The sequence below is a fragment of the Blastomyces dermatitidis genome, assembly GCF_000003525.1.
Source record: "Blastomyces dermatitidis ER-3 genomic scaffold supercont1.9, whole genome shotgun sequence".
NCBI classification, from domain to species: domain Eukaryota; kingdom Fungi; phylum Ascomycota; class Eurotiomycetes; order Onygenales; family Ajellomycetaceae; genus Blastomyces; species Blastomyces dermatitidis.
Window position 1 is genome coordinate 183,266 of NW_025544782.1, and position 10,544 is coordinate 193,809.

Genomic DNA, 10,544 nt, shown 5'->3' on the forward strand with positions numbered 1-10,544 from the left:
ATTATAAAGAATAATGAGAAGAATGAGAAAGAGAAGAAAGATAATGAGTAGAAAAAGTTTTTTTCTTTTTATATTAGTTAGTTATAAGTTTGTAACTATTAGTTAATAATTGAAATTAATTTTGAGTTTTTAAAAATTATTGTACAAGTTATAATCAATTATCAATATCAGGAATAATATATATATATATATTCAACTATCATATCACTATAATGTATAAGTATCAACATTTTTTCAACATTAATATTCACAATATTAATATATTTTTAATAATATCATCTGATAATGCAATTTGATAATGCTCTCTTTCATAATATTAATATATTTCAAGAAATATGACAGAGATTAATCAAGATTGTTTATTTACTTTTATATATCAATGATATTCAATCTGAGTTAGTACTAAAATTATAACTAAGCTAAGAAAGAAGATTATTTTCTCTTATATTAATTCTTCTTATACACATCAGTGATCAGTTATTGAAAATAAATTATTATTTTTCTTAAATTATTATTATATCTTCTGAATTCACTTCTTTCACTTCTTTTACTTCTATTGAAGATTCATAAACTCTTCAAGAAATCACTGTGAATTACAAAGTCTATGTTATTTATAATTCAACACAGAATACTCTCTTTCAATCATAATAAATAATCACTTCATTCTTCATATCTGATTTCAGGTCATGAAATTTATGAAAAACTCAATATAAATACTGAGATAAACTATGAAATAATTATTAACAGGTTATATTGTAGATTACTGAAGAGTCATCTCTCTACTATAATCACTGTAACTTCATTCAGAAACATTCATCATAAACTGATCATGACTCTGAAGAAATTTTCTGACATCTGAAGTCATCAGAATGCAGATAATAAAAGAAAAATAATCAGAAAATTACTACTGAGCTGATAAGTTACTCTATCAGATAACAATTTTTAATAATACTAACTTTCTAATTTGAAGAAAATTATGTGAAAATGACTATGTATCAGTACTCTGATTTCACAACTCTCATCTAATAACTTTCATGAATAATTACTTTGTATATATATATCTCTGAATCTTTCTCTTCAATCAATTGAAAACTCTGAATTCTGAACACTTCTTCAAATGCTTAATTCAAATCTTCATATTTCATATCAATTCTGTCTTCAGTTCAACCTTGAAATACACTATAAAGTTAATATATAATATCTAGAATCAGAGTTGAAGAATCATTGAAGAGTGTCTCTCACAGTGAATACATAAACTAGTATAAACAATCTTGTATTTATGAGAGTTATATGTTAGTACATTGATAAGAACTGAACTTATTAAGAGATATTAATTGAATTTGAATCATTGATCAGTAGTCATACTGAGAATTATATGACAGAGATATTAATAACTGTGATTAAAAATAACTATTGAAATATTAGTCTTAGTCTTCTTATAATTATAACTGATAATACTGTGAATAACTACACTATAATGAATAGCTTGAAGCAAAAATTGACTTTGCATTTCTGAAATGATAAACAAGGTCATATTCTCTATATTACTCATATGATTTAACTTGTGATGCAAACACTGATAAAGAATCTTAATATTGAGATGAAGAATAATGAGATGACTGATTCTTGAAATAAGAATAAGATGAAAGTGATTACTCAAGTAACTTTTACATTCATTTTGTAAAAGATAATGTTTTTTGATAACACTTTTTAATATTGCTTTTTAATAACACTTTTTGATAATGCTACTGTTAATTTTGAATAGATTGACTAATAATTTAAATATCACAGATTCAAAACATTGTTAATGTGATTTATATCTTCTCTAAACAATAATAATAATTTCATAATATTCAATAAATAAATAAATCAGTCACATCACTGAATATGATACAGAATATTAGAACACAGTAAAGTTCAATATATAAGATAACTATTCAGACTCTTTGATTATGTCAGATAATTGATCATTGAGTGCAATACTCTCATTAAGAAAAGATTCAGATATTGAAACTTTCTGATATAAAGTAGACTCAGTTAAAATATGTGATTGATTTACTGTTTCAGTTTTATAAGATAATAAAAACAGTCTCAATTACTTATACATCAATGCTGCAGTCAGTCTGATAAGTGTATAACAGTTTATTTACTTATCTTGAGAAGCAGTTGAATCACTTAAAAAGAAATTCAGTCTGAAATAATGCTATAGTACAGGCTATTATTACTGTAAGAAATAAACTGATATATTACTACAGTAAAACTGAACAATCTTTTACAGAGTATTATACTATAGCAGCTCTACTAGATCTCTTCTGTTAAGTTAACATCTACACTTCTCAAGATTGAACAGAGAAGAAATGAGACTCATATATCAAATTAGTCTGAGACTACTATAATACTAACTATCAGAGATTTGAATGAGCAGATGTTAGAGATGTGAAGACAGTGAAATATAATTCTCTAGTAAGTAATGATCTTTGATAACACTTCATATTACATAGAACTATAATACTAACTTTGAAACAGAACTTGCATACATTAATTGTAACTGAAAATCAGGCAAAACTATATACTTGTAAAACTGAATTTAACTGCTATCTTCAAGATAATTTAACAAATTTATGTGTTAAATCAATTCTAGAGTTATAAAAAATTGTTGAGAGTATATATTCAACTGTTATACTGATAATGTGTGATATTCTGATAATTTCATTGACAGAGATAAGAATGAAGTGAAAGTTCAACTCAAGCTAAGATATTTATCACTATTATCAGAGACAATTATAAGAAGAAACAATCAAGAAACTCATGATTATAAAATATGAAATTATCAGACAGTTTAATACCTCTGATCACAGTATATCAGAGAAGTATAGTTTTCATAAGAAAGTGAAGAATAAACTTGTATAAGAATGTATTTAGTTATTTCATGAGTGTTATCAATAATTGTTATCAAATTCTGATTATATAAGCAATCACTGAATGAATTGAATAAGACTGAATTTGATCTTCAGTCTCAGTCTCATTCTGATTTTGAAAGAATGATTATCTTTCACAGTTTATTCTGAGAAATTACTCTCATTTCACTGTTCTTGAATTAAATCTGGTTATTTTTCATGCCATTTCTCTCAGAAATGGTTCATTTTCAGATTTTTTTGAGGCTTGGTCCTGGTGAGACTCACGCCAAGAAATGTATGAGACCAGATCAAATGGGATCAAATGTGAAATTCATGGTCCCGGCGGCCAGTCTACTTATAATCAAGTTCAAAAGTCGCTGTGTTATTATTCAACAGTTGTATGTTCTTCTGAATCACATTCTTTCTTACCAGATTCAGTCATGCTCATGTGATCATGTCATACACTCTAACTTCATGTGAATTAGCTCATCACTAGCATTTCATGATTATGTGATCTATTTCTGATTCAGCTAGCATTCTGTATACATTCTCATAAAGAAACTTTCACTATATTACATTACTTATTCACTAACTTTTCTCATTCTTCAATTATTCTTCTTCATTATTATCATTATTAAATGCTATCATCTTATTCATGATTACTGTCTCTTCTTCTGTTCAACACCTTCTATTCATTTATCTATCACATTATACACATTTCTGATGATGATCTCTCATTCTCATAACAAGTGTCATTGTAGTGCTCATATCAGGCAGTTTATTAACAGTAAGTATAATATATTGTGAAATATGACTGAAATTGTTTATCTTCTAACAATTATCAGAATATATTACTATGAATGACATATCTTCTTCATCTTCTTATACACTCTTAACTATTTTTCTTCTCAGCAGCTTCTGATTGTGTTTTCTGATATAATTTTACATGAACATAGATGCTGATGTTTGTTTTTATTTATATAGAATCTTCACATATTGACAGATCTGTGTTCACTGATGATAGTGAACTCAATATTGAATCATTGATCAAGAACTTGAAGAATGCAATAATGAAGAAATTGTCTGTGTCATGTGTGACTGAGTCTTCTGTATTCTCTTCTGTCTCTTCTGCTGCTGCTCTTCAATCTTCTACAGCTACTTCTATATCTGATTCTCTCACTTCTGCTACCTCTGTTTCTGTGACTCTCACTCTCACTACTTCTGCTTCTTCTGGTTTTATCATCTCTGCTTTCATTATCAGCTCTCCCTGTTTCAAGAAGATGTTGTATAGACTTAATGAATTATGTTTATCAGTGCATACACTCTTATCTTTCTTATCAACTTCTAGAATAATTTATTGTATAAAGACTGTGTATAACATGACTATCTGAAGCTTGATCACAGACATTAATTATTACATTCATTTTAAATATTCATAGTGAGACAATTATTCATTTATATCAGAGAATCACTTTCTCTCTTAACAGTGTCAAGATTATAAGTCTTTTTCTTTTCCATCTTTTCTTTCTGACACTGATTTTTCTGTTCTTAGAGAAAATTATTATAAGTTTTACTGTGTATAGTTATAATATTCACAGATATCAAGAAACTTTTCATGACTGTAAAGTTTAATATCACAGAGACATCTGCTCTAATGAATTTCTTCAGAATAATTGACCTGTATCAGTCTATTCTCTGACATTTATTATCTGACTTTGTGATGCAGGTGAAGAATATCTGTGTTTTCAGAAACAGAAATATGAATATCATACTCTTTTACACCTGTGAATATGAGATTCATACACCTTGTCTGAGATATTGTTGTGAGAATAAGCTGTTCACATGCTATGTTCTGCTTTCTGTATTCTCTCATATTCCTCTCTCTCTTTCTGAGAAGCCTCATGTGTGTTGTAATTATATATACAATTCTAAGATCAGTAGATGTTTGTTCAGTAATTTTTATCTCTGCTTTTATAATTTTGTATACTAATAATAGTTCTTAGTTGCTCCAGCATCAGAGATCATTTTAATCAAAGATAATAACATCACTAAGACTATTCTCTTTCACTCTCAAGCTTTTCTCATCACTTTCTCTCTCTTCTCTGCAGAGAAGATTGTGCACACACTGAGTTATAAATGTTTAATTCTGAGTGACTTCTACTATCATTCATTCAGTTCTGTATCTTCTCCTTCTTTCATTTCTTCTGTCTTCATTCTCTCTGTCTTGGCTTCTGATTCTGCGGGTTTCATACTCTTCTTCAATTTTTCTACATGTACATGTATGCATTTCTATATTAGCATTTCAGTCAATCTTGCAATAAATGACATTAATGTTGTAGACAGAGCAGTAGAGAAATCAGAGATATACACAGTATTGTTACAAGAGCAGCTTGCAGCTCTCAAATTCCTTGCAGATCTTGAGTTTTGAGATTTTCTTCATTTTTTTGACATTTTTCAGGTGGCATGATATTGAAAATAGATTAAATGTGTGATGTATGAAAATGAATGAGATGTGTATAATAACATTTGTCTTTTTACAGTCAATTTTTACAGTTGATAATTAATTCATTTCTCTTTTCTTACACTTTTTCTTTGTCTGCTAGTCACTACTCTTACACAACCTCTATATAGTACAGTGTTCAGTGACTAGATTCAGCAGCTTTCATCTTTTATAATTCTGTCTCACACATTATACAATCTCTCTTCGCCTGCTCAGATTACTACAGTAAACAGCTCATTAAAACTAACCTCACTCAATCTCTGAGCATTTTCAGAAATCAAGATGACTTAGTCTTATATATCTGTGAATGTTTCAGATGCTTCATCCTCTGTTGTCTCTGCAATTAAACTGATGTAAACAGTTGAATTCAACTCTGAATTTCTTTTTCTTCTGTGATCTGATTCATGTGTAAGTCTGCTGCTTTGAGACTGCTCTTTACTGTGTTATACTCACTGTCTGCAGTGTGTTATTATATGATCAGCTACAGTCTCATCACTTATTAAAGTATGATATTTATCTGATTTCTTCATTACTTCTCATTCTTTTCTTATAATTATGAAAAGATCAGAATAAGTAAGATTATTTGATTTATAAGTGTCTATAATTTCTCTAACTTCATAAGACTTTTCAATTATAAGTCTCTTCTTTTTCAACACTGATAATAGTGCTGTAAATAATTATAATCTACTCAGATCTTACATCTTTACTTTCATAAGTTATAAATTATTTATTAAGTTATATAAGATCTGTCTCTCTGATTCTTTCAATGCATATATTTTCAGAGAATGTGAGTTGAGTATTTTATATGACTCAAATCATCTAGATTAAAACTTCTCAGAACTCTTATTGTATATGAGAACTCATATTCTCATCTTGAGACTCAATTTCTTAACTAGTGAGTCTCATATTCTTTTCAATTGAATTGCTCAGTTCAGAAGTAACTTATTAGCTTTTGTATGTACATGACTGATCTCTTTCAATCTTGATTCTGTGTTCATAACTATTGCATCTGTAACTGCTGTTCTCTCTCTCATCTTTTTCAAAGCATTCTTCAGAATGCATGGATGCAATTCATACAACAGATAGAATAATAAACACTTGAAGACTGCATACTGCTGAATTCATGTGACTAATAGTACCTGACTGAGATATTTATCTCATAATGTTGTAGACTTGCTCACTAGATATTTTATCAGTATGTTACTCAAGATTTCATTCAAGTATTTCATCTTTCTGTTTATTCACAGATGATATAATATTGTTCTATGATGTCTTGTCTGTAACTAGCTTATAAAATGTCTCACTACTTCTTCTATAAGATTTGTATCATTATCAGTTAGAATCTCATATGATATTTCATAGTTAATATAGATCTCATCATGTAGAAACTTCATCATCATCTTCTCTATTATCTCTGAAACTGCTTTCACAACTGGTCAGTTAGTAGTGTAATTAATAGCAGTGATTATTCATTGATTTTCATTTGACATTCACAGTAATATGTCTATGAGATTTACTTCTCATCATTTAAATGATTGTATTATACACTTCATCTGATATTACACTTTCTTGCATTCTAATCCTTTCTTAGATTCTTTCATGACCTGATAATTCAGGCACTTGTGAGTGTATGTCTGAATATTCTCAGTCATGCTTGATCAGTATACTCTTGATTCAAGTACACTCATGAGTTCAGAGCTTTCTAAGTGACTGAATTCCTTGTGTATGTGAGTCACTAAGTCACATCTAAATAAAGATTCTAGATAGAGAGCTTTCATATATTTTAGATTGCAGTAAAGCATAACATCATTTTTCAATTTTCTCAGCTTAAAGTTTGAAAGCATCTCTTCTACTACTCTCATAAGACACTTATCATTCAATATCTTGTCATTCTTCAAGTGAAGGATTATGACATTCACTTATTCTGATTCCTTGTATTCTCTCAGTGTATTTAATACAAACTTCTCTTATATCTGATTTACAGAATTCTTATTCATGAAATCGGGTCTGTGACTGATTACATCAGATATCACAGTATTCAATTTCTTTCAGTATTTAATATAAAGATCATACACTTGAAACTCTGAGATTCAATGTACTAAGTGTTTAAAAGGTTTTATCATTGATTGTAGATAGATGAGACTTTCATAATCTGTGATCACTGTTATTATATACTTATTATCAATATATCTATCTTACAATGTCAGTGTGTGCTTGATTGCTAGCAATTCCTTTTCATACACTGAGTAATTGAGCTCAGTGCCTGATAGTTTTCTATCATTATACATCATCAGATGCAGCTTGCTATTCTTACTTATCTGTAGAAGAGTGCCTCTGATAGCTCATTTAAATGCATTCATCTCAATGTAGAAAGGTTTATCATAATCTGATTGAATAAGCACTGAGAATATTATTACACATTCTCTCAGTGTGAGAAAAGCCTCTTCATGTATAACATTTTAGATGATTGAATGAAACTTCTTCTTTCACAGATTTGTATCTGTTTCTCTTAAGAGATCTGAGAGTGATGCAGATATTCATGTGAAATTCTTGATGAATCTACAGTAATATGAGATCAACTTAAGAAACTATTATATATAATGTATATTTCTCAGCTGCAGTTAATTCACTATAATATTCAATTTCTCTGAGATGAGATGTATACAGTCATTACTTACTACATGTTCTATAAACTTTAACTCTTCTATTTCAAACACATACTTGATTGATTAAATATAGAGCTTATACTCTATCAGAGTTATAAGCACTTCATTGAGATGCTTCAGATATTCATTATATAAGTTTGAAAAGACTAGAATATCATTGAGATATACAAGACATGAGGTTTTATTCTGTTTATAAAGAATTATATTCATCATTGTTTAAAAGATGACAGGTACATTTGTTAGACTGAATGATATTGTCAGAAATTCAAACTTCTCTTATTATATATTAAACACAGTTCACAGAACTGACAGTTCATCTACACAGATCTGTCAGTATTCTGAGAGAAGATTAATCTTTGATAGATATCAGATGTTTTCAACTGTATTCAACTGTTGTTGAATCTGTGACAATGAATATTTATTCTTGATCATAAGCTTGTTAAGTGCTTGATAATCAATACACATTCATCACTCTTCATCTGTCTTTTTCATGAATAGAACTGAAAAGCCTCACATACTTGATGAGAATTATATGAGATCACATTCTAGAAGATCTGTGATCTGACACTTCTGTTCTTTGAGATGCATTTGTGATAGAGAGTACACATTCTGATTGACTAGTTTTGCATTCTCTGTGTCTAGACTGACCGTGTGACTGTGTCTGAGACCAGGACCAGATTTTTTGATAGTCTCATTATCAATTCGACTGATCCCATTACACAGTTTTAACATTAGATAGTAGTCTCATACTGTCTCAGTGAGACTTACTGTCTATTCTTGTCACATTTTTCAAATAGGATCATGATTTTCACTTCTCAATTTAAATTATTTTTATTGCTTTAAATGACTTTAAATCTCATTTGAGTGTTATCAAAAAGCATTACTTTTTAAAAAATTAAAAATAGTCTAAAAGAAACCTTAAAATGTCTAAAAATAGTAACTTTATGCCAAGAATGAAACTAAATGAGATCAAATGAGATCACTTTCTCATTTTTTTCAAGTCATGGTTTCATTTTAAGATCTGATATATAGTCACTTTACATGTTTTTTTAATAGCCAGTCCCAGCGGGATTCACATCAAGAAATGTATGGAACCAGACCAAATGAGATCAAACATGAAATTCATGGTTCCGGCGGCCAGTCCACCTGTGTCAATCTCATGTATAAATTCTTGTTTCAGCAGCAATTCTGATGAAAGATCTGTTCAGAAGATCTTCTTATACTTCTTCAGAAGCTTCTTTATATACTTATTCTTCTGTATATTCTTTATCTTAGTTTTTTTTACTTTCAGATTCTGTATAACATACAGAATGCTTTCAGATAAGATCTTGTAAATTATTCTCTTTACTTGTTAATGTGTGGTTCGGAAGAACGTACGACCGTCGGATAATACCGCGGCCGCTTCCGAACTACTAGCGTACGCGTACGAGTGTAAAGAGGCCATAGCATATGCTAATTAATTTAGCATACAAGATTAAAATATAAGAAGCCGGTGTACACCTGTAATCATACACTGGCTCAAGCAACCTTTGAATCACATCTGATAGCATGTCTAAAAACCAGTGAGAAGTGCAGACTCCTTCAGAGTGTGATAATTCCACCTATGAAGTGATTCATAGTTATCATGCCAGTGTGGTCCTAGAACATCTCAAAAGATAGCATACAAAGAGCAGTGAGCAGAAGAGCATCTGATTGATGCTGCTTCACTTGTGAGGGGAAAACTCCACACTCAGATGCATGCCACATATGAGACATGAATGAATGAGGTGTGAGAAAGGGGATGAAAGTAATGAACCAGATTCAAAGAAGTTCACTCCCTACTCAAAAGAAGGATAAAAGAGAGGAGTGATCATCACTGAAGTTGTACAATGATAACAGAGCAATATAGTGATATAACAATATAGTGATATAATAATACAGTGATATAGCAATATAATGATACAGCAATAATGATAGACATTGTACAATCAATGAGAAATCACTGAAATGAATATCTTCTCTAACTGATACAAACAACACCCTTCTCTGCTATCTGAACTGAAAGGTATGCAGAACCTCTCAGAGGGATTACTCAAAGCAGTAAGAAAAGTGACTGAGATCATCAAACCAGAATTGAAGCTCTGTATACATATGAGAATTCTAAATGAGATTGAGGCCTTGCATACACAGTGACAGGCTGAGGTGAAGACTAAACAACAATTGGCATTCACTGCAGACCAAGCATTCACTATGAAGAGCTTTGCCGACGCAATTGCCACTATCAATAAGAATAGAGAAAACCAGATCTTAGGCCTGCAGCAGGAGATTGAATGTTTATACAGACAGGCAACTACACTAAACCTGAAGATCTCATCACAATTATTCACAATCTCTTCAGAAGTGTACACATCATTGAAGACTGCTGTGCAGGATGAGAATCTGAGCATGAAATATATCAAGCCAGAAGATCTGCTGAAGTCATTAAGCTTTAATAATAACTGA

General features: G+C 29.9%; 1 protein-coding gene across 1 annotated transcript; it reads left to right on the forward strand.

The window, feature by feature from the left end:
• Positions 1 to 10,109: 10,109 nt before the first annotated feature.
• Positions 10,110 to 10,544, forward strand: BDCG_07481 (uncharacterized protein; the record flags this gene model as incomplete). The annotated part of the gene is made up of 2 exons (XM_045423271.1): positions 10,110 to 10,142; positions 10,239 to 10,544. The coding sequence occupies 2 exons, from the start codon at positions 10,110 to 10,112 to the stop codon at positions 10,542 to 10,544; spliced, it is 339 nt and encodes a 112-aa protein (XP_045278700.1).